This window comes from Falco biarmicus, chromosome 4 (assembly GCF_023638135.1).
Source record: "Falco biarmicus isolate bFalBia1 chromosome 4, bFalBia1.pri, whole genome shotgun sequence".
In the NCBI taxonomy this organism is placed as follows: Eukaryota; Metazoa; Chordata; class Aves; order Falconiformes; family Falconidae; genus Falco; species Falco biarmicus.
In genome coordinates, this window is record NC_079291.1 from 103,074,787 (window position 1) to 103,098,962 (window position 24,176).

The 24,176-nt window shown below is 37.4% G+C and overlaps 1 protein-coding gene across 5 annotated transcripts in view; it reads left to right on the forward strand.

The window, feature by feature from the left end:
* Window positions 1-24,176, forward strand: part of TASOR (transcription activation suppressor) — a 34,476-nt gene that overhangs the window by 7,622 nt on the left and 2,678 nt on the right. For 2 of the 5 annotated variants that reach the window (XM_056338622.1, XM_056338619.1), the window contains exons 2-19: window positions 263-408; window positions 1,505-1,597; window positions 2,475-2,547; window positions 3,870-3,961; window positions 4,300-4,458; window positions 5,792-5,919; window positions 6,620-6,651; window positions 7,332-7,437; window positions 7,874-7,977; window positions 8,089-8,192; window positions 8,441-8,513; window positions 8,630-8,704; window positions 10,377-11,093; window positions 12,872-13,314; window positions 16,311-16,449; window positions 21,105-22,051; window positions 22,768-22,890; window positions 23,458-23,617. In XM_056338622.1, the coding sequence (XP_056194597.1) occupies window positions 263-408; window positions 1,505-1,597; window positions 2,475-2,547; window positions 3,870-3,961; window positions 4,300-4,458; window positions 5,792-5,919; window positions 6,620-6,651; window positions 7,332-7,437; window positions 7,874-7,977; window positions 8,089-8,192; window positions 8,441-8,513; window positions 8,630-8,704; window positions 10,377-11,093; window positions 12,872-13,314; window positions 16,311-16,449; window positions 21,105-22,051; window positions 22,768-22,890; window positions 23,458-23,617 (3,714 nt within the window). The remainder of the gene's footprint in view (window positions 1-262; window positions 409-1,504; window positions 1,598-2,474; window positions 2,548-3,869; window positions 3,962-4,299; window positions 4,459-5,791; window positions 5,920-6,619; window positions 6,652-7,331; window positions 7,438-7,873; window positions 7,978-8,088; window positions 8,193-8,440; window positions 8,514-8,629; window positions 8,705-10,376; window positions 11,094-12,871; window positions 13,315-16,310; window positions 16,450-21,104; window positions 22,052-22,767; window positions 22,891-23,457; window positions 23,618-24,176) is intronic. The other 3 variants (XM_056338624.1, XM_056338620.1, XM_056338621.1) reach the window with 2 other exon arrangements.

The following is a 24,176-nucleotide window of genomic DNA, read 5'->3' on the forward strand; positions in this document are numbered from 1 at the left end:
CTGTTCAAGAGTGGTATTTAGAAAGTGTAAAGAAACATTTTTTTAAGATGCTATAATTCTAGGCAACTTTAACTTAAACTTTCTAGCCCAAATTCCATGTTTTACAAGTATTTTAGGTGTTTTGTGTTCTAAATTGAATCATGAATCTTTTATTTTTATGCATAAACTGTTATGTTTATATGTTTATGCATGGACTGGAAATTTTTTTATTGTTTTTCAGATGTATATTGGAGCTTATGATTTTAATTGTTCTCTTTTATAGCACTTTTTCAGCCAGTAGCTGTAGGCTCTCGAGAATTTGAGGATGTTGTGAAGATTCTTCATTCGTCTTACTTGGAACCAAGTTCAGTGTCCAATTTTAATTACAAGAGAGCCAGCTTAGTTCATAGTGAACTTTTGGAAAAGGAAGTGAGTATATTTGTAGCTTCACTTTGAGTAAGGTACAAGTCAAATGAAATTTACTGGAGGTTATTTTCTACTTGTGTGCTTTATATTCAGTTGCAAACACATCCCCAAAAATGTAAGCAGCTATTTTTCAGGCAAGTTTACTACAGCGTAAACATAAAATCTTGCCTGCCAGATACTCAAAAGGACTGAAAGAAGAATTGTATTTGGCATCGCTTGTCTCTGTGTGGTTTTAGTTTTCAAAAATTTTCTTAATTTTTATGTATGTTTAATAACCTGGAAAGATAATTGCAGTGTCTGATTTGAAAGGCCTGATGCTTCCTGTGAAACTTAAGGTTAAAATATTGTTCTGATGCCAAGTTTACACAGTCTCTGTAGTTTTTTTGTTTTCCAAGAAGTAGTACCTAAAAGAGTGGATTGCTTGAACTAGTAAGTGGAGCAGCTTGGTTGAAGCTTCTGCTGTACCTTATCTGGTGTGTCTTAAATCCAGCCTTGGCTTGCTTTCATAACTCTGAAATAAGTTTTCCATTCCAGTGCCAAAAAGCTTAATGTATGGAGTAATAGAATATATAATTGGTTTGCTGTAATTATTATCGTGAAACTATAAGGTAAATTCTGGAGCATTTTTTTTTCTGCTGCTGTAAAGTTTATGACTCGTGGTTGCAGCTAATGAGTATTGCAGCTGATGAAAACCACCTCAAAAGTGAGTTGCAACTGCAAAAGTACATGCACAACATAATCTCTTATTATCTGTCTCCTAAAAAGCGAATAAAGGCTTATTTCTGGAATTTCAAAGATCATATGGAAAGCATTGAGTTGGATGCTTCTAAGTAGTTATGCTGCAAACATTAATGCACAGGTTTGTTTGAAGAGTGTCTTTTCCTTAAAAAATAATATTATATTTTTGCAGATTAAGCCAATATTTCCCACAGGTATAATGTTTTTGAAATTTAATTTTAGCATACTGTAGTCTGATTCAAATTATCTTATGTTTTTTTACACTTGGATCTGCTAATGTAGATGAGGCCTTAAAACATAGACACTTGAATGTGATAGCAGTCAGCTGTCTACATGTGTTAAGAACTTTCTGTAATAATAGTTCACAGAAAAACGCAGAGAGCTGAAATTTGATGGTCGCCTAGAAAAAGAGCTTTCTGAAACCTATGCATTTCTGATGGTTGATCGACCTCAGGTAAGAAAAAAACCCTGTATATAAAATGCTTTCTCTTTTTCAGTTGAAGAGGTTTTGGGTTTTAAACTGTTTTTATTGACAGTTACTAATATTTAAGTTACTTTTGCAAAATTCAGCACTGAAAGTTATAGAAGGGTGGGGTGGGAAAGATATGTCACTGTTTAAATCCTTTTTCTCTGCTATTTGGGGTGCTCCATTTACATGTCTCTGAAGTATCTTCTCTGTTTTATAAAAAAGGGTAGATTTTCTGGAGCATGTGGGTTTTTTTGTTTTGTGCTAATTTTTTTTTAAATTGAAAATCAATGTTGTATGTTTTCATTGCAGTTGTTTTTTGCTGTATGTTTTTTTTGGTTTGTTTTGGGGTTTTTTTGTTGAGTGTTAAGAACGGATTACCCTAAGGAGAAAGTAACCTGTAATATTAAAAAATGGACCTTCTCTTCATTGTCTCTAGATCATATGTTTTTAATTGAAGTGATGGAAAGGGATTTTCTGTTGTGCTTCAGTGCAAGGATTTTTTAAGTATTCAGTCATCTGGCAGGTTTACTTCTGCTTTGTGTCTTAAAAGCAAGTAACGTTCTTAATGTGTGTTTAAGGTATAGGGAGGCTGGTTTTTATTAAGATACAGTTGAGTCTGTGTGACTGCTTCATACGGAGTGACTTGCACAGGTTAACACTTTATACAGCAGCTCAGAGTCGTCATACTTCTGGGTGGTTTTGTTTGTAAGAGTTTTTTGGGAGTGTTTTGGGGGTGGTGGGGGGTTTTTTTGGTTTTTTTTTTAGCTTAATCAAAATTCTGTAATTATTGTTTCTCACTGTTTGTGCTGTTCATACACTGGCTTTCCTGATAAACTTGTTTAAAAAAATGTGTGTTCTCCAGATCCAAGGCATTTGCGAAAAGGGGCTGCAGGTGGGCCACTCCAAAATAACAATTCTCGGCAGCCCTTCCATGGGTAACTATCTTTTCATGATATGTGCTGGTATTATTCGGTATGAGTTGGCAAATAATGTGATGCAGTTGTGTAAACTTTCAGTCCTTTTTTTATTGCTTATTGCAGGAACATCACAGCTAGGTATTTTTAGCAAAGCTGATTGACATCAGAACATGTATCTATTTTTGACTAGTTCGTTTAAATGTCTTTCTCAAAGGGAAGACCTAATTCCCATTTTGGCTTAAATCAAACCAATGTATCATGTCTTCCCAGTAAAATTGGGAGACCAAAGAATTAATGCAATCTCTGATTGTGTGCCTGTCTGTGTTTGTATGTAAATCTATGCATATCTATGCATGTATATGCATTCAGAAATACCTAATGGAAATAGTAGCTCAGCTTAGTATTGATGTAGCTAGAACTCAAGTTCTTTACTCACAAATCCAAGAAAAACATAGATAAATTAGAGACTTGGAAGAATCACAAGGTGTTAAGAGATTTGAAAGTGCAAGATTCAATTTCTATTGGAAAACTTTTCTATTAGAAAAGTAAGAAATCATTTTGTCATCCTCTGTGAGACTAATGTGAGACAGAGGTGGCAGTGTCAATGTTGAAATGAGAACAGGTGCAAGGGGGGCAGAACAAAGGTATATGAACACATTATTTGTTTTACTGTTTTAGCTGGTAAAGGTTCTGGAGCAATTTATCAAAGCAGCTAAATACAGGCTTGGAATGAGAGGAACCTAAGCAAAATGGGTGCTTGCCTGTGTTGAGTTACAGTTGTCTCACCTGAGGTAGTCAGCTAGACCAACAAATGACAGTTGTGTATATGAGGGCTTAAAATGTGTGAAATTATGGTTGAAGTGTTGAAAAGGAAAATTATTTTACCTTTCCATTTGAGTGTCAATTCATGGTTCCAAAGCTGGCTATTATTTCTCAATGATGCCTTCACTGCTTATCTCCACATGGTGCAGTGGGACGCTGTTTAAAAAAGGAACACCTGAAAGCGGTATTTGTGTAGTCCTTGGGCAGGGCTTGTCCTCTGGGTCACAATGCTTTCAGTGATGTGGGTGTGCTCCTTTCAAGCTGGGCTAGTGTCTGTTTTCTGCTGTGGTATTTCATACTGCAATGGATGCAAGTAAACCTTTATTCTGCTGTCCTGAAGGTGCAGATTGTGAACATGGCCTTTACACGTTTCTCTGATCATATTCCAAAAAGACTGTTGTGTCTTTATTGTTTGATATATGTTGAGCTTTAATCCCATGTAATGTTCTTAAACTTCCAATAATGCTTTAACATTCAACGTAATGTGGGGTTTTGTTATATTTTTATACTCCTCTCAGGTGTATATATCTCCAGGTATGCTGATTTATTACAGCCTAATCCTCTAGAAGCTGGAGCAACTGGAGATGTGATTGTCTTTAAAGTAATAAAGGTAAATTTATCTTGCTTATTCTTGAAGGACTGTATTGCTGACTGATAAAATAAAGGTGATTTTAACCTAACTCATTCAGCTTCCATTTACACAATTATCTGCTTAGAGAGAAATTGGAACCCTACCAGCTTTAAAATCTGATACTGACATTGAGCTTAAATCAAGCATAATACTTTTTTATAAAAGGTGAAAATGTCTTGTTCTCTTTGAAAGTATGAAGATAATGTATTTCTCTAAATGGCTTTTTTTAATGGCCTGTTTTCATTTCCCTGCTCTTCCATCAGTTTGCCAGTTTTCAGGAAAAAGCTTATACTTACAGTTCTTCTGCTTTATTACAGGGAAAAATGAAAAGCATATATGACCACATCGGTATGAAAGCTATGGAATCGACAGTAAAGAGTGCATTAGATCCAACACCAAAGCATGAGTGTCATGTTTCAAAGAATGCAAATAAAGTCACCTCCTTGTTGGCTTATCGAGCCTATGAACTTACTCAGGTAGGGGAAAGTTGAGCATGTTTTAACTTCTTATATAAAAGAACTTTAGAAACAGAGCTTTTGAAATGATCGAGATAAAATCACTGAAGATATAGCAAATACTGAGCATGTCTTGTAAAGTAGGGTCTATGTTTAGCAGTAGCCCACAGATGCCTGTATTAAAAATTGAGAGAACAAGATAATTGGCCTTTCCTGCTTCTCTTTATATATACCTGAACCTGATGTAGACTTCCTTCGGATTAGGATGTCGGTGGAATAGGAAATGGCTAGGGAATGTACATGGGGACTAGAGCGTAGGTTGAGGAGGAGTGGAGATACGTGGAGTATGAAGTGTAAAAGTAGAACTGGCTAGTGGGAATTAAATGAGACCCCTGAAAGGGAAACATTGGCTAGGAAAGAACAGCAATGTTTTTTCCTCTTTTTTTCTTCAGTTTTTCTTTTTTTTCTTTTTTTTTTATTTCCTTTGGTTTTTTTTCATTTCCCTTACCAAATTGTCAGGTTGGGAGTTAGTGAGGGAGGAGAGAATGGAATCAATTTCAAGCATCTCTGTCCCTCCAGCTGTTCCATCTCCATTACTGCAGTAATCTGTTGCAGTCAGATTATTCCATCAAGTCCATAGATTTTAGGATACTTACTTGAAAGCATTCTCTTCAGTATTACAGCTGCTTTTGACTTCTGTAAATCAGAGCTGGGCACTGGATCAGATGGCTAAAGATGAATGTTTGTTTTTATTTCACATTACAAACTTGCCTTAAATCATGGGGTTTTTTAATGTTAGAATTCTGTGACTGAACTAAGAATGGGCTCCAAAACTCAGAAATATTTACTTTCCTCAGTGATTTTTTTTTTTTGTTAATTGTCCCTTGCCTCATCAAGAATGTACTTTCAAATAAATGTTGCAAAATTATTTTTTCATTCTTGATCAGCTCCTGAAGTAGTGTCCATCCTGTCAGTGTTTGAAAAAGGAACAAGGTGAAAAAATTACCTTAACTGATTGCATTATGAAATACATATGAGAATGACATTTAAAAGCTTCTTTATTTTAGGTATCAGCTTTTGAAGAAATAGACTGTTGGTGAAAGGAAGATAGATGTGATTTATTATAGTAATTTTAAACTTATTTTATGTACCAGCTAATGTTTGCCATAACTGGTTTCAAACAAACTCCCTTTGGTTATTTAAATAATTAATCATTGTATTAATGTGTTTTGTAAGCTATTCCTGTGAAACAGAGTACACCTTTCTGTGAAGAAAGATCATGGATCTTTAGTATATTTGCAAAGTACAGTTTACCAGACTTCTAATTTAACATTGTGTTCACTTCTTTTTCTAGTACTATTTCTATGAATATGGCTTTGATGAGATAAGGCGAAGACCAAGACATGTTTGTCCTTATGCTGTCGTTTCATTTACTTATAAAGATGACATGGTGCAAGTACCAAAATTCTTGCCCCCGTCAAGGTAAGCTAGGAAATGAGTTTTGGAAGAACTGCATGCAGCACGAAGAATTCATAGCTCTTGGCAGTCGCTTAGAATTGATGTAGCTGAACAGTGCTGAAATGAATGGACATGTCAAAGGGACTTGGCATAATAAATACTTCTAATGCAAGCAAGAGGTGACAAAATCGGTTTTATGCAGTAGGCTGGCCCCCTGTAGGAAGCAGTTCTGCTGCTCTTTTCACCTACTTGCCTTCTGCCTAGGTGGAATCCATGTATAGTGATCGTTGGGTTTGGTTTTTTTTTTTTTTGCTTAACTGAGGAAAATCACAGACATAAAGATGTTTGCAGCATTATCGTGCTTGGTATTCTAAAAAATGATTCTGAAAGATTCTGTCTACTTTGTCACGGTACTCTTCACTGGTGTCATCTTACTGCTTGTGGAGAGAATATCTAAATGGGCAGTTGATTACAGATACAATATGATACCTATGCTGATGGGAGGGCATCCACATGTGGGGACTGGACCATGTAGTGCTAAAAATAGTTATCAGAATATCTAAAATAGCACAAGGTGCTGCAGCAGCAATAGCTTGAGGTTAGTGAGTGAATTATCAGTGTTGCTATTTTGTTAAGACTGATAAAGTATCCTTAATGTAATATTTGTTAGCCAGAAGTTTCTGTCTCAACCCAGTCATGCTGTCTTTTTTTTTCTTTTTGTTAGATCAAACAGCTTCAACGCAGATAGAGGTACAGGTGAGAACGCACTGAAATTTATTGATTTTATGACAAGACACAGAAGGTTTTGGACTTTTTTCCCCCGTGTAGTTTTGTCTTAACTAGTTCAGTGATGCTGACAGTATACCTGAGTTTTATCCTGTGCCATACTGATTGCAAGTGTCCCATCATGATATGGGATGATCAAACAGGCACCTTAATGTGTATCTTCTTTTTACCACAACAAACCAGAACTCAACAGAATTAAGTCTCTTTCCCCCTCCTTTTCTGCTTACAGTGCAGTAAGAACTTACCTTCTGTTCCCAAACCTCCTGTTCAATGGTACTTAAATAATATGATCCTCTGTCCTGCTTTTTCTTTTTTGAACCTCATTCAAGCAAAATATTAGTATGTATGAAAGTGGTTGACAGTTAAGGTGAAGGATATAGTTCCACAGATGCTGGCACCAAGGGCATGCTTAATAGACATACCAACCTCCTTCACTCTGCTCAAAGCAAGTCAAAACAAGATGGGATTGTAAACACCCTTTCTGGTACCTTTTAACTTATTATTTAACATATTATTGGCTGGTCTGGTATTAGTACGAAATTTTTCCTAAACGGCTTTTGGACATTCAGCAGCCTCTTTACTGCCATTCCTTTTCTGTCCCACCTGGCAAGTGGCTTCACTTAAGTCTTTCTTTCTCCATCTTAATTTAGATAAATCTAACTATACATTATGGAGGGGACAGCTTTGGAATAAAGGCAAACTTTTGTGCCATGTTTCTTTGAAATCAGCATCATGTCCTTTCCTTCCCTGCAAACTGTGAGTATTACCATTTAAACAAGTTTAAAGTATTACTTTGTTAACGCTTTCTAGTAGACACCTATGAATTTTGGATATATTCAGATGAAAATCTAAAATATGGATTGACTAGGTGCTTTAAATATGTCAGACTAGACTCAGTTGTGTGTGTGCAGAGCTCTTCATTTGTGCACACAACTTTGTCAGCATCTCTTTGTTTGTTTTTTTTTGGTTTTGGTTTTTTTTGGTGTTCTGTTTGAGTGTTTTTCAAGTGACACACGCTGCTTTGCAGGAATAAACACCACTGACTCGTGAGATAGTCAAAGGAACTGGTTTTTAAGAGCATGTATTTAATAGTTCTTTGGTCAATGAGGGTAGGACTAAGGTTGGAGGTGGGGAAAGAGGTCTTTTATTGGTTTTTTTTTTGTTTCTTCCTCCCTCTACACTTCATCTCCAGTCCTGAGAAGCTTGAGGTTGAAAAAGTTGTGAGCATCGATCAATTGAAGAAAAAAATTTCACCAGCATTGTTCTACAAAGAAACTTACCTAGGAGCAAAAGAAGGTAAATAGTTCTAGCTTATTTTTTTTAAAGTCAGAATATTAAAAAGTTTTCTGAATTACAGTTTTGTTTCTTTTTTTCTTACCTTCTCTTTCTACCCTTTTATCATGTCAGTGTTGAAGAACGGCATGTACTGTAGCCTTTATGAAGTTGTGGAGAAGTCCCGTTCTGGTAGTCACTTGGAGGGGTTACTTCAAAAATTAGAGAAAGAGAAACTTGTGAGTGTAACAGATTTGACTATTCCCGTTTTTAAAAATAATTTTACTAACTAGTAATTGAGGTGTGCTGCAAGATCCATGGTCTAGCTGGAATTCCTTAGCTGTCGTACTCTTTAAGCATTATATTGGGGCACTGCTCTATCCATGATGGAATTTAGCTTATAGACAGTAAGAGTATTTGTAGTGAGCAGATGTCTTAGTTTGAAAAGGAATACTTTTTTTTTTTTTATTTTTTTGCTTGGAAACAGGTTCTTGTGAAACCACTTCTGGACAGAGGATTTCTTTTTCTTCTTTCTCCTTGGCAGATGATGTCCCCTTATGGTATGCATACACAGGGTTTTTTGTTTTTTAGGTGGGGAGGGGTTTGAGTACTCGATTGTCTTTTGAAACATAGTGGTTTTCTCCTTCTTAGCTGTTTCTATTTTCCTGTGTTGTAGACCACCAAACTGGATGGCCCCGCATGCTACATGCATTGTTTCTGTTTCCAGAACCTAGAGGTGTAATAAGCTCAGGTAAGTTCATTCACTGTTGAGTGTCCTGTACATGCTTATTTAAATGTAGTTTATATTCTGTTGAAGACTTTTTAGTGTTATGGTGTGTCAGTGTAAACCAGGAATAACAGTTTGCATTGGTTATGGTCATGGTGATGGTTTTCATGAAGTGTTTATTTCTTCAGAAAAGTATTTTATCGCACTACATATTTTAGGTAGGTTTGTTCATATCTGGGAAAGTAAAAATTTGTTCAGATTTTTTTGATTGTATACTTTAGTAGAACTGAGCATCGCTATTCCAAGAGATCTATGTGTTAGTATAGGAATAGAGTTATACTAGAAAGTATAATATTGCATTTCAGAGGTTTGAGGGCTTTCTTTAACCATCAAAACATTAAGGACAAACATCTGAAAGTCTTTAATGTACCTGTGATTTCCTGCCCCCCCCCCCCCCCCCCCAATTGAGATACGTACCAAAAACTGAGTAAGTGAGCAAAGAACATATTGATACAACCAAGTAATAAGAAACGACTGAAAGGACTTGGCTGTAGTAGAACTTTTGACTTTATAGTCTCAGCCCAAAGTATGAATCTTCTACAGTTGTAATTTGCAATGAGTAGTACTAGTAGCAGAATGTAGTTCTTTTTGGCCTGCTGTGAGTTAGAAGTGATACTCTCAAAACATAACTCTTTCCAGGCATTTTGCTTTTACAAAGAGGTTCTTGCCCTAAGTCTTGACAGCTTCTTAGATTCTTATCTCTGTATTTCTTATTTTAATAAACCCCTTACATTTTTCTTATTTCAGTAGCAGTTGTGAAAACTTTATCAGTTATAGATTGGCTAAGAGGAAAGACATAAGATTATAGCGTGTGCATGCCAGTTCCTTAAAAATACTCCAGTTCTTGCTGCTGTGACATTTCCAAGATGTGTGAGCTCCAGTTTCTGTCAGACACAAGGTTAATAACTGGCTTGAGTCGTCAAGGTGTTCAGGTGGTTGAATGGAGAAAAGTTTCAGCCTGATTGGAAGAGAGGAAGAGTGTGAATAAACAAATAAGAAAAGGATATAACTTAGTGCTTTCTTGAGCTGCTGTTTCAAGGATGTGGTAAAAGGATCTAATAGTTTCCCAGGACAATCTTGCTCCTGGCACATGCCTATATTGCATCTCTTTGATTTAGTGAGTTGTATTGCTTTGCAGAGGAAGGGAAAAAACTGTATAGATTTCTGCTGGGTTACTAAGCTGAATCACTTTAGAAAGGTCCAGTGAGCTTAGAAGCAGCACAATGAGTGCATCAGGACTGCATAGAAAGGAGTAATGTTTGGCCTGTTTCTTTCAGGGAGCTGTTAGCCTGCTTCTTGGTAAATCTTAGTAAGCCTCTGAAGCTGGCCACCTTCTAGAAGGGACAGTAAAGTGGTTTAAATTGAAAATTATATGTGTATGTAGGTTACAGGCTATTACAAAATTACGGAAGTGAGCAGTTCATCATGACTATGAGTAGGTTGACTTTTAAGTAGGCCTTAAAGCTGGTTACTTCATAAAAAAAATAATTTCTTGGCTTTTGCGTTATTTTTCCACAGTCACTCCAAACTGTGTTTCACCAAATATGTGTAATACAGAATATTGTTAACTAGTCATCATTTATTTATAGCTTTATGATTTGATTTTAATTCTGAATTCCCTTTTCTCCTATGGCAGCACAAAAAAGTGTTCCATTTGGAACACAGAAAAATCCAGCTACCATGGTTTTGCACGAAAATCAGGAAATCATTCCAGAATTCACAAAGTTTATTCAGTCTCTACATTTTGCTTTAATCCAGTCTCGTAAAGACACTACTGCAGATTTCAATACTGTTGTGGAAAAGTATATACATGAGTATGTGAAAAGATGCTGTAGTGGCTCTGGAAAATATAGAGAATTTATATTATATCGGTATGAGTCACGGTTGGATGACAAAAAATTTCTTTATTCTGCTCCAAAAAATAAATCTCATATTGACAGCTCCTTGCAAAACTATATTTTTGGTTGTGAGGCATATCAACTACCTGTTTCTAGAGCTAAGGAACTGATGGAAGGAAACTGGAAACTTCAACAGTTCAGTCCCATCTCAGATTATGAAGCCACAGAAGAAGACTCTGAATTTGCCAGTGCAAAAGCTGGGAAAAGAATCCGTGCAAAATATGAAGCCACTGCTGCCAAGCACAAACTGCCTCATTCTGGAGATTATGATCCCGATAGACTCAAAGAACTTATTAACTTAATCCAGTGTAGGAAAAAAAATGTAGGTGGAGATTCTGATTCTGAAGACCTTAGAAATAAAAGTGGTCTGAAAAGGAAGCTGGAAAAACATTCTGAACACTTGCGGAAATACTTAAAAATGAGTGAACCTTCAGAGAATAGTTGTCAGTATGAAGGTAAGGATGTCTTTTGGAGTTCCTCTTTAAATATTGCATTTCAAAGCATACTTAACATGTAATGTTTATAGGTGGAATATTTTTTGCATCCTGTGGATATTTTAACGCATGGTGGTTCATTTAAACATTACCCTGAGATCTATCAATGAAGATGAAGTTTATTTTTCTGTAGGTTGCCTTTTTCTAGGAGGCAAGGTAACAGGAGTTGTTATGGAAGCCGCTTTTGTGCTGCCTCCTTGGAAGGAAGGCAGACTTCCAAAGAATTAGCTTAGCTGTGGAACTGTCCAAAGGCTAAGCAGAGTTGATATCATAATGTCTCTTGCAGAGTTTGACTTCTGGCATTGCTGTAATTCTTTCTTTATGGCTCCAATACCCTATATAATACCTAATAAATTTGGATTTAAGGGGAGAAATAAACTTCTAAGCATGAGTACAGTTAAGTTTGAAATAGCCAGTAATGTGTGTAATGGGACAGAGGAAACAACCTAAGATTGCATTATTCTGTATGTGAAATCATCTACATGCAAACTTCAGATATTTATCACAGATACTATCTGATACTTAAGATCTGCCAAAAAAACTACTTTGATTTCTGTTTCCCTGACCTTTTTCTCAAGACAGTGATACAGGCCCCCTTCAGAAGGGGGAAGACTGGGGAGAAGGGTGGCATGAAGAGGGGGATTTGCATCAAACACCAGTCACTCTCAGTGTACGTGAATCACTTTGGAAGATGGAGTGGCTGATCACAGGAATAAGTTTCCCTTTTGAGAGAAGCAAAAGATACTGGCATGTGTGGATGCAGGGGACAGAGGGTGGGCAACGTGGGATTCCTGCTTGGAAGTCTGAACCTTCAGGGTCTTTTTACATTGATTATTAATGTAAAATATGTGAATGCATTTTTGCCTGGCTGTAATCAAAATGGTATCTGTTTAAAACTATATTTTGACTTAACTCCTTCAGGGGTACCAAAACAGCAATATCTGTCTCTTGTTTGAATTCCATGTTTTTATATAACCATAAAAGTAATTTATCTTGCAAAAAATTTTACCTAAATATTGTGAGCTTAAGTATCTAAACATGATTAGATTTTTATTAGTCAAACAGCACTTACAGTTCCGTATTTCCATGTATGATAAATGAGTTAGGCGTTCATCAGATACTTGAAGTAGTTCCTTGGCCTGTCTCTTCCCAAGGATAATATGAATACCTGTGGTATTTACTCGTCCAAGGGGATAAGTAGAAGAATAATAACCCTGTTATTATTTTAATAATAATAATTAATAAACATAATGAAGTTATGTTTACTTTAAATAGGTGTGGTAAGGTTTTAGAATTATGCTTAGTTTTAGATAAATTATGAGGTTAAGCATTAAGATACTCAACAGTTTCTGGAGCAACAGTGACAGGATGGAGAGAAGTAAATATTTTGTTCAAACTAATCTTTTTCTCTCAACGAGGGATGGAGAATTTTCCAAGGTTTCCATAAAATACATAGAACATAGTATGTGACTTCTATTAAAGCATAAAATAGTGTGATATTAAATGATCTAAAAAAATGTGATGATTTGTCTGGGGAAGACTATTAGTTTTAGAAATTGCTTTTTTATCAATATCTACCTGTTTTTATTTTCTTAGCAAAAAAATTTATGTGTACTGTATGAATTGGTGCTAAAGAGGGATACTGTGGGTATGTGGCAGGTGTTTGGGTTGGGTCTGGTTTTGCTTTCGTTTTAAAACTTAGTAATGGATTACTTTTCCCTTCCTCCCCCTATTCTAAGGGGGCAGAACCTCGGATTCGCCACACTCTGTTTTCTCAGTTAATACTGGTCTTGGTGGACATGATACTGACTTGAGGCAGCAAGATGTATCCGACCCTGCTGTTACTGACACGCATGGCCTCATTAAACTGCTTTTAGAAACACTAGCTAGTGCAGGACACTTGGATTCATCGTTGGCACAGTCTGTAAACCAAGCTTTAGGATTAAGCACTGATGAAATTGAAGAGGATATGAGACAAAAATATGAATATGAATCCATTCCAGCACAGGACAAAGATGATCATGCGCTTCCTAATACTGCTCAGGCTGAAAATGTTAACTTTAAGGACCCACAGAGCCCAGTGATACTAGAAACTGATGCGGCATGCTTGCCCTACCCTTTTGATGTTGATCTACGGCTTTCGGCTAATGAAGTAGGCCTTGAACACACGCTACGTTTAAAAGTAAGTGAAACTGCCATATTGATAGATGCTGATAATGAATGTGCTGTTTTCATAAAAACTATGAGACTGAACGAAAAAACCCACTATTTTTTTAGATAGGTGAACATAGATAAGCTGTGCCACTTTTTTGTGAAGAAGCTTTTCTGTTTGGTAGGAATGTATATGGAAATTTTCTTAACTTCAAGATGTGTGTACTGGTTCCTTATGTCTACTCTTTCTGTAATGAAATTATAGTTAAGAATACCTGAAAGATGGAAAGCAGCCATGGTCAGTCTTCCTCGCTAGCTTTACAGTAAGTGCCGTAGGCAGCTGTTCCAGCGATAGGCAGCAAAGCTTCTGTCATTCTGTGGCTGGGTGTTGTATTTGAGGGTGTTTTTTCATGTTTGTTGAGACTGAAGCCTTGCAGTTGTCATCTACCTCTTGTAGGAAAAAAGATCCTCTGTTCTGGCTCTCACCTTGCTTATGGTGGTAGGTTTTTTTTTTTTTTAGCAGTCTGTGAAGCTGTTGCATGGAACAAGTATAGTATTACTGTAACAGCTTGCACACTGCCTTCCATCTCCTGCTTCTGGGTGATTCTTAGTCTGGCTAGGGAGGGATTTGAGAGTTCCTCATCATAGTTATTGCCTAGCTGTTACTCTGCCCAAAAGCGGCTTATAAGGCAATAGTTGCTGTTCCATATGGACTCGCGCTCAGCAGTGGCTGCAGAGCAGGCCATTAACGACTGTTGTGGTTTAACCCCAGCCCAGCAACTAAGTACCACCCAGCTGCTCACTCGTTCCCTGCTCCCCTTGGCCCCAGGATGCGGAGGAGAATTGGGAGAAAGGTAAAACTTGAGGGTTGAGATAAGAACAATTTAGTGATTTTTAAAAAAATAATAAAATAACGAGAACAATTGTAATGAAAAGGAGGGAGAAGGGGAGAGGAATAAAATCCAAAGGGAAAGGAAAGAAGAAAACAGCTGATGCACAGTACAATTGCTCACCACCTGCTGACCGATGCCCAGCCAGTCCCTGAGCAGCGATCAGCAGACCCTGGCCAAACCATCCCCTCAGTTTATACACTGAGCATGACATTCTGTGGTGTGGAATATCCCTTTGGCTGGTTCAGGCCAGCTGTCCTGGCCGTGTCCCCTCCTGGTTTCTGATGCCCCTCCAGCCTTCTTGCTGGCAGGGCCTGAAAAACTGAGAAGTCCTTGACTTAGTATAAACACTACCTAGCAGCAACTAAAACCATCTATTATCAACATCATTCTTACACCAAATCCAAACCATAGCACTGCACCAGCTGCTCAGAAGATTAATTCTATCCCAGCTGAAACCAGGGTAACAGTGTACTATTTAGTCTTTAACCTTTTTAGGTTAAAGAACTGATAGGTGGTTCAGATGTGACAACTTGTCATGATTGTGAAATTCCATCTCTGGTGCAGAAATGAGCCTTTTTTTGACCAGGCTTTTCCCAGTTGTAAGCTGAGACAATCTCTTTCAAAGCTTATGCACCCAGAATTGCATAAGCTTATGCACCCCAAAATGCAAGCTAAAACCCAGTACATCAGTCCTAGGCTTTATCATTTCAAGACCTTTTTCCACCTGTTGCTTTCTCATCATAAGCAAGAAAGTGACAGAATTCACTTTATTTTCTGTATTTTGTATTTGGAGTTGGTTGGAGGTATCTTAAACAAGACTGTTTATCCACAGGCGATCAGTAGTTACTCTAGAAAAGCAGAATGAGAGCATTTTCCTTTTAATGATAGCCTGTCTCTCTTGTCTTAATAAAACATAGTGGTTATGGTTGTGGACTGTTATCTCAAAAGCAAACAGAAAACCCCAATGGCAACAACTTACCTCAGGTGACTGTTTCTGTATGAGTTAGTGACCTTTTCTAGTGACAATACCTCAGGGTCAATGAAGTGATTCTTACTGCCTTACAGTCATCAAGCATCCTTTTGCTCTAATTGTAGCTATTGCTTCAGTTTGGGGAATTGGTCTTGGTCCAGCCTCTTCAAAGTGTATTCTCTCTCTCCTGCTTTAATAGTGGTAGACATTTTATAGGGCAGGAAAATCTTCCTTACTTCTATGCACGTGAGGATCATGCAATCCTCATTTTCCCATCTTGTACTGTGCAAAAGGTGACGGGCTTGTTTCTGTCCCTCTAGCAATGTCTGAGTGAGAAAGCATTGAGAAATATGCATAGTGGAAGGTCTTAAATGCTCGATGGATATTAAAGGTGGTTGTGGAATTGGCTTTAGTTTTGGTGCGAGCAGAGCTGAAAAATTCTGAGCACTTAAACGCATCCCTAGCTCTCTTTGTGTAACCGCTGGCTGCAGTGCTGTATACGTGTTCCATGCATACTTATCATGACAGCATGTAACTGGCGGAACACCCTTTCTGGCATTTCTGCTTAGGGTTCGGAGTGCCCCAGCAGCTTGCTCAGTCACATTACAGAGTGGTTGTTCTGTGTTACTGACATTTCTACACAAAGCCATTTCTAAGTCATGGAGTAGGAAAGAGTTTGTCCTACGTCTGATCTCTGTGCTGTTTTGCTTCTAACTATCTGGAATATGAGATCACATTGGGTTGTTCAAGGGCTTAAGGCTAGTTGCAGGCGGTTCCTCAGTAGTGCCGTCTCATGGCTTTAGTCAGCTACCAAGAAAACACCCTCAAAAAGGCTAAGGAGCAGACAGTTTTCCTAATTTTTTTCCCCTCTTTGCCTCCTTTCCTCCCTGCCCCACTCAGCTTCTGTACTCTGAGGCATGTGCTCAGGACTGCCTTGTTTACTTAATGATAGACCATCAGCGAAGATTTCAGTCTCAGAAATTGTCAAATGGGTAAATGAAATGTGTAAGTACCTCATGTAAACATTTCCAAGCTTGATTTGAGTTGGTTGGTGAACTCAGGTGTGTTCTTACTGTCAGCTGTTCAGAATGTAAAAGCTTAATGGCTACCAAAAAAGAAAGAAAAAAAAAAAGGTTTGAGCTGAGAATTTTTATTGTTTTTTAGGAAGCAAGCACTGGGAGTACTTTTGAAGACTGCAGTCCCTGTCATAGTACACCTGTAGAACATGTATATCGCAGGCAACATTCCAACTCAAATAATATAGGAGAAGTTGGAATGCATTGGAAACTTATTCCAATTACAGGTAAGGTGGGTTTAACTCTTTAACAGTTACTACAAGGACTGATCGAAAGCATGTTCTAAAGGTTTGTATCTTTCATAGATCCCATTCTTAGGTCATGTGTTGGTACGCAAGCATGTATATAGCTTAGGCAGTTGTTTCTGATACTTGATTAATACAGGAGTCCGCTGGGCGAAAACAGATACTGGTGCAGAATATTGCTTTGGCTACGTACTGACAATTTAGGAATGTGAATGCTTGAGTGTTTATTTGGTGAGGTGCGCAAGTGTTTTGAATTCAGTGTTTGAACTTCCTAGGTTCTGCTGAAAGATTGGATGGGTGGATGATTGCAACTAGTAATCCAGAAAAATAATGAGAAATGTGTTCTCCATATAAAAAGTAGCCTACTTCTTATTGCATCAGGCTCTTCTACTGGAAGTGCTTCAAAGTCTTTGTCCTTGTCTAAACATTTACATCTTAAGTAATTTTACAGAAGCAGCTTCTGGTTCTACTTCTTGATGAGTCAACAGCGTCAAGTCTTGGGAGAGCATAAAAGCCTGGATTTGAAGGATGTGGAAATGGCTATAGGAATAGTCATCAAAAGCTCTAAAGTCAAGGCTACAAAGCAGTGGTCGTGACTAAATCCAGATAGAATTTAACTACATTCTCTGAGTAAAAACTTACTGACGTCTGATTGTGTTCCAGGAATGCTGGAATCTGTCTCTTGGATATTTCTGATATCCATCCAGTTGTGTAGTTCAGCAGCTCTTTTTTGTTTGACTGAGGAGGGAGGAGGGCAAGTGAAACAGGTTTCCCTTCGCAGCATTCATAGGCCTTTTGATGAAATGACAGAGTATTTCTGGCTAACATTTTCTCCACTTTCTTTAAGGGGCAAACATCAAAAAACTATCCTGGTATTTTGCTGTTACAGAGTATGGAGACAGTGAAGTTGTTTGGATAGGACATTGTTCTTTTAATCCTGGAGGAAACAGCTACTGTGCATATAGATGAGGATATGGTTGCTGAGATAACTAGTTAAGTGGGTGATTAAGCATCTAAAAACTGTCATACGTTGTAGATGCTGGATGTGGGAGTCCATGCAAGGTTTTGCCAATTGACTGACATGTCGCAGTCATCTGTGGGACTGCAAATCTTAGTAGAAAAAAAAAAATTTCTGAAGTCTTCTGAGAGGGAGAAGTGCTGTTCTCTAGAGATGAAAGAGATTGTCTTGAGCATCACTGGATTTCTTGAGTTCCTGTGACATTAGTTCTTCAGATTAGCTCTTGCTGCAGCAAGTATTGACTAGGTCTGCAACGTGGTGATGTAAACAATGCTGTATAAACACCAGGAAACCCTACAGATGCTAACTGCTGCTGTCCTTCGGGAGGGGTAGGAAGAGTTCAGGAGGATCAGCTGTAAAAATGTGAAGACAAATAAACAGGTGAGAAGAGTGGATGGGACAGTTTGCATAAGTCATTATGGCCTGAATATTAAGCAGCTCATATTCTCACCTGGTATTCGGTTTTCATCAGAAAATTAGATCAGTAATACACTATTCAGCAAGTGGACTCATTTTATTGAAGTGCTTAGAGAAGGCTGCAGGAGAGTCACAAGAGCCATTAGTGTTTTGGGCTACTGGCACTCGATTTTTTCACTGGACATAACTTCCTGTATAGTATCCTCTGGAGGGCTTTGAGTTTTTATTCTAGGGTATTAAAATTAATTCAGTAATATAATTTAAAGGAAGCCGTTTTCTTTTCAGAAAATGATTGCTTTCTAAATCTGATGGCTTCTCCATGTCTCATTTTTGTAGCAAGGTAGCGATAGAAAGGAATTTGGAGAACATCAGTCCTTTTTCGTCTCTGCATAATTGCAGAAAGCCAAATTAGCAATCTCTTGTTTTTTCTTTTTAAACACAAATACGTTTTGATACAGAGGTCACGATCAGCTAAACTTACTGTAAGAACTTAACTCTTCATACTTGGTGACTTGAGGAGTTGGGGGTTTGTCTTGCTTCTTCTCGATGACATCAGAACGTGTCGGAGGAGATAGATGTTCATAGGTCCTCAACTCATCTGGACTGCTTCTGTGTCATGTCATTGTTCATTTCTGCATGAGTATGTAACCTAAACTTCTGACAATGGTAAGCAAACCCGAATTGTATTTTTGAAAGCTGACTTGGGCACGTGTGTTTAACAAACCTGTCCTAACTCAGTTTTGGCTTGAACTTGAGACTCTTCTTTGGCTTTAGACGTTAAGTGCGAAAATGGTGTTCTTGCTTTTTCTTCTTTCTCTTGTAAGAGAAGATCAATGCATTAACAGACACTCTGAAAAGTGATGGCTTTTGATTACATTCATCTTGGATCTGAAGAAGCAGAATGTTCTAGGCTTTCTTTGTCAGGTGGTGGTTGAATTTCTGATTTCAAAATCTACCCAAGAATTCTTTCTGGAGTCACTGTAGAAGGACCTCTCTTAAGCAGTGAAGAATCTGACTCTTATCTGCAAGGAGGACTACTTCAGCAGCTCTTCAACAGCTCTTCTTTCCAAGATTGTTTTCAGGCAGTTCTTTTTCTGGTTTCTTTGACATATCCAGTTACAAGGTATTACTAACAAAGAGTATGTTTGAAATCATAAATCATACTTCAATAGTTGTTGAAGGGTTTGTTTATTTGGGGTTTGCTCCTTGCTCAATCATTTGGTTTTTGTGAAGACTTGTGATGGAAAGGTGTAGATCTATGAAGGATGCCACCTTCAGCGAATTCTATTAAAATAAGGGTAACCTTAGTTTGTCATCCTTCTATTTTTTTTTTTTTAATTCTGTTTTTTACAGGTTAGAAAACATTTTGGATTTCATATTCAGCAGTGTATCTTCCTGATTAAATTCTGCTTAACAAAAGTTTTTGGTTTTTAAAACAAAATTTATTTCTGGAAAACTTAAATAATAACCTTTGAAGAACAACCTGATCTTTTTTTTTTTTAATCATATATGTCTTGAAAACTTTTTTACTAATATAATTGTTACAGAAACTTTCCATCAAATCAGGATAAATGGATTGTATATTGGGTTTTTTTTTTCAATAAACTTAGGATTTGAAATTTTCCCTGTATCAGAGCTGCAGACAGGAAAGACACAGAACAAAAATTCATTGCTAAAATTGGTATGCAACTGATTAGCTGTATTAAAATGTAAGAAGTTATAAAAATAGCCCAAAATTTAAAGCCATAGTACAGCATTCAATCTTTGTACTAAGACTTGCTTATAGTACAGAATTTCTTGCTTCACAATAGTGATGCAGCTTGTAAGTGTTGAGCAGCTCAAGAAGAATGAGATACATAACATTAAGTACCTTGTGTCTAAAATGAGCTTAAATGTAAATTTACTCTGTTAACATTGTAATTTGGTACTGAGCTCTTAGATCTTTTAAAATTAATATACTTGTGTATGCAAAAAGTGCAGATCAACACTGACTGTATAAAGCAACAGAAAAAAGGTTGAAATAAAAAAGAATAGAACTAATTGGAATAACCTGATGTGTATCTGTCTAGTGCTTTTAAAGAAAAACTAGAAATTTGAGTTGGCTCAAAGGATGTGCTGTGAAGGATGAAGAAAGGACATACAGTTTAATTCACAAGGAAAATAAAATGGAACCACATTTCTGGTTTCTCTGTGTACTTCTACTGGCATAAAGTAACGAAGGTGATACCGTCACCTTGAAAAAGGGATGCTGTTAGTGGCAGATGTTTTCCTGTTAGATCTGGATAGACATGATCCAATTAGGGACTGAATATAACAGGCTACTTTGTATTCCAAAAGAATACTAATTTTTAAAAACTCTCTATACTATTTTGGTTATTGTTTCTGTTCTGGAAGTCTGGTTTTCTGTTTAATGGCTGTTAGCTTTAACAATAACACAACACCTAAAGAAACTAGAAAACCAAACAAACCATCTCAAAACCAAGAAAGAAAACCTACTTTGAAGTATTTATGGAATAGACATATACTGAAATACTTGCATGTTTCTGACACATATGCATGTATATATATCATTAGTTACAACAAAGTGTTACCTTTTGGTTTAAAACCAAACCAAACCATGGTTTTGAATGTGGATGCTGAAGAAACAGAGTGCTGCAGAAATGATCTGAGATTTGGATTACCAGAGGCTTTCAGCATTCCTTGCAGCGTAACTGATTCTGTGTATCAATAGTTACCATAAAACTTGCATCCTACCTTTTTAAGCAAAACCCCTTCTGTTCTCAATTGCAAGAGCAGACATGCCGCTTGCAGGCTTAATTCCACAAGGTGGTGTGTGGCTAAAGCAACCCTTTCCAAAGTCTGAGGATTATAACCTAGTAGCAAATGAAATACTTGAGTAACTTGTCACCCTGCTTGATTTCTAGTTTGATTTTGTTTTTTTTAATTAAGGCAGTTCCTGTTATGCTTAATCATAAGTTATCTCTGGGAAAATTACTTGTGTTCTGCTTTTTGAGCATACTTTGATTTTATTGTTTTACGGTCTTAGGAGCTATTAAATTTTTTATTATGAAGTCTTTGGATTTAAGTTGATGGGTGGGGGAGGCACAGCATCAATGCTGTTTCAAAACGGTTTTGGAGGCTTTAGTGTACCAGTTGTGTGTGACTTTCAAACATGAGATGACGATTAACTCTTCCTATATAGGTCTGAAATCACCAGAAGAACCGCTCGTGTGTTTACCGCCAAAGGATGCCTTTCCTAATGATCCCCGGGTAATAAATAGACAGAGAAGTTCTGATTATCAGTTTCCATACTCTCCATTTTCAGACACACAAAAGGGGACAGCAGAAGATGGACTTTATCCAAGACAAGTGGAGAAACTTGAAGATCAGTGTGGGCTATCAGATCACCCTTTTACAACTAAGCATTCCATTAGTGCAGTAATAGAGACTACGCTATTAGAAGAATATAATCTCTTTGCAAGAAAGATTCAAGAAATTTTGCATCAAAAAAATATTGCTTATGTTAGTGGTATGTCCACACCAGTCTTCTCTCCCCGAGAGAGGATAATGAGACTTTCTGAATATATCTGTCTACAGGCATCGGAGATTTCTGTCCAAGAATATATAGAGACACTGAGTGAAAAGTTGAATAGAGTTATTTTGTCGTCTTCGTGCATTAGGCATACTCCACCAATTTATTGTAGTCCTGAATCGGCAGAAATGGTTAGTAACACTGCACTGAATCCTCCACCTGACACGCTGCCTGTTTGCAGCGACTCTGACACAGCGTTGTTAGCAGAGCCATTGTGTAATATTGTGGTGGTGGAAAATCGGGATTCTGTTGAGCAGCATTCGGCAAGCTTACCCTTAATGAAGGATGAAGTAGATCACATGAATGCTAAAACTGAGGATGTGTTGACATCTGATCAGACCTTTTCCGGTGGTGATCTGATGGAGCCACCAGAAAAGACACAGAAATCCCCAGAGAACGCAAACATTTCAACCCAACCAGTCCTTTCTGATTTTATAAGCCAGTTAAAACCTGAAGTATTTAACAGTTTGGTCAAAATTATTAAAGATGTACAGAAAAACACTGTGAAATTTTATATTCATGAAGAGGAGGAAAGCATTCTCTGCAAAGAAATCAAGGTAAATATATTTCAGTGCAGCTGCTCTATAGTGTTAAAATAGAATAGAGCGCCTTTCAAATCAGAATGAATGAAACTGGACTACAAACATAAGGCAGTCTGAAAGTTGTTTCAGAAAAGGTTGAATTGTGAAAACAGGCTGTCCTGTCTCATTTCTGGGTTGAGCTTCCGAGGTAGTCTTGCTTATATTCAGCTTTTTTGCAAATAGTTGGAAAGCAGAACAGGCTGTAGTTGGGTTCTTTCTGAAGATACTGCTGGGGACAGCCTCACAGAAAAGTGGTAACAACGGCAAAAATGCGATAGCCTACTGTTTTAAAAAGAATATATGAAAAGTCAGTGTGAGTAATTTGGGTTTTTGTTTTCCCTTCCCCTTCAGTTAATAGTGTGGGTACCTTTTTGGAGATTACTGTTCTTCTGTATTTAATTGTGTAAGATGAAAGTGAAATAACTTTTGGCTTTATTTGAACACTCACGCAGTTCTGATACTGTCAGTTGGCCATCTATGTGCGATTCTGTAAGAATGACTTGACTGGCTGGAACAGGCTATTCGTGTGTTGCTGCATCCTTCCGATTGATGTATCGGAAAGACCAGGAAGCCAGCCCCTCTGAGATTCATCTGAGTGGAAAACTTGCTTACCTTGGTCATCATGTGGGGATTGTTTTGGCTGAACTTCCTATTCACTTTTTCTCTACCATCTTCTCTTTTTGTGGTGTTAGGAATACCTTACAAAGTTAGGTAACACAGAGTGCCATCCAGAAGAGTTCCTTAAAAGAAGAGCTGCTGTAGATAAACTGTTGATAATTATCCAAAATGAAGACATTGCCAACCTCATCCATAAGGTATTTCACATAAGTAGATGTGTTCTATAGAAACCTATTGTTAAAACATAGTGAGACGAGCTCATTTTGAGCAAGGCTGCTTTCCTCTAACATAGCATTTAAAGAATGCCCTGTGTTTAGTTGCTGTTTGAAGAAACAAAAATGGTGGTAAATACCTAGTATTGTTCCATTGTATACCTGTAACTTCTTCCATCTCCACATACGTGCTAATACATATTTATTGTTAGTAGTTGTAAAGTTGTAGAGGCTTGAGTAGTTCTGCTTCTTGTTCTGTGATACTCTAATGGCAAGTGAAGGCAGCTGTCAGGTTACCATGGGTAGTCCTGACAGCTGTGGCTTATGAACCTGTGCTGGGCAGAAAGTAAAATTATTCTAAGTGCTCAACTTCCATTGTCTCATTCCTCTAGTATTTTTGAGACAGCATTTCCCAAGGCAGGAGGAAGAAATGATAATTCATTGAAAATGAGTTTTGTAGTTTGATATTTAAAGTTCTATAGTTTGTTCTGTTGGGGTTTTTTTTTGTGTGTGATATTTGGCAAACATCTTGTTTGTAACATTTTTAAACAGATACCTGGCTTAGCAACTTTGAAGAGGCTTTGTTGTGTCAGCTTTGCGGGTGTCGATAGTTTGGATGATGTGAAAAATCACACTTACAATGAACTGTTTGTGTCTGGTGGTTTTGTTGTGTCAGATGAATCTGTCCTTAAGCCAGAGTCCATCAGTACAGGTAAGTGTGGTGCTTTCTGAAGCTTTAAAACGCTGACAAAAAAGCCTCATGTTTTAGTATGTGGGAGAGTGGCCGTACTTACTGCAGTGAAGAATCAAGTCTTCTCATTTTCAGGTCTTCTGTCTAATTTTTGTGAGTTTTTTTGGAGAACTTCAGCTAATTCAGTGTGTTTCTTATGTCAGTGGCCTTTATGGATAAGATTTTTCTGGGGAACATGTGAACTTGGAGATCTTGTCTTTCTAAGTTTGCATTACACTGTGTAGTTATGTATGTGGAACCTTTTATTCCTTACTACTCAATCCAGAAATGTGCTAGAAAGAAATATTGAAAAACTACACTTCCCCCCCCCCCTTTTCTGTTTTTGAAATGGAATAGTTAACAAAGTTACCAGTTTTTTAAACAGATACTTGAGCAAGGCAGACCACCTATGACTGAATTGAGCTTTTACATATGCGGATACCGCTGTTCGGTATCTGACCTACAAAAAAGCAGCTCAGTTCTGCAATATTGTTGCTGCCTAATCTGCTAGGAAGAAAACCTAAAGTACTAGGCTAATATT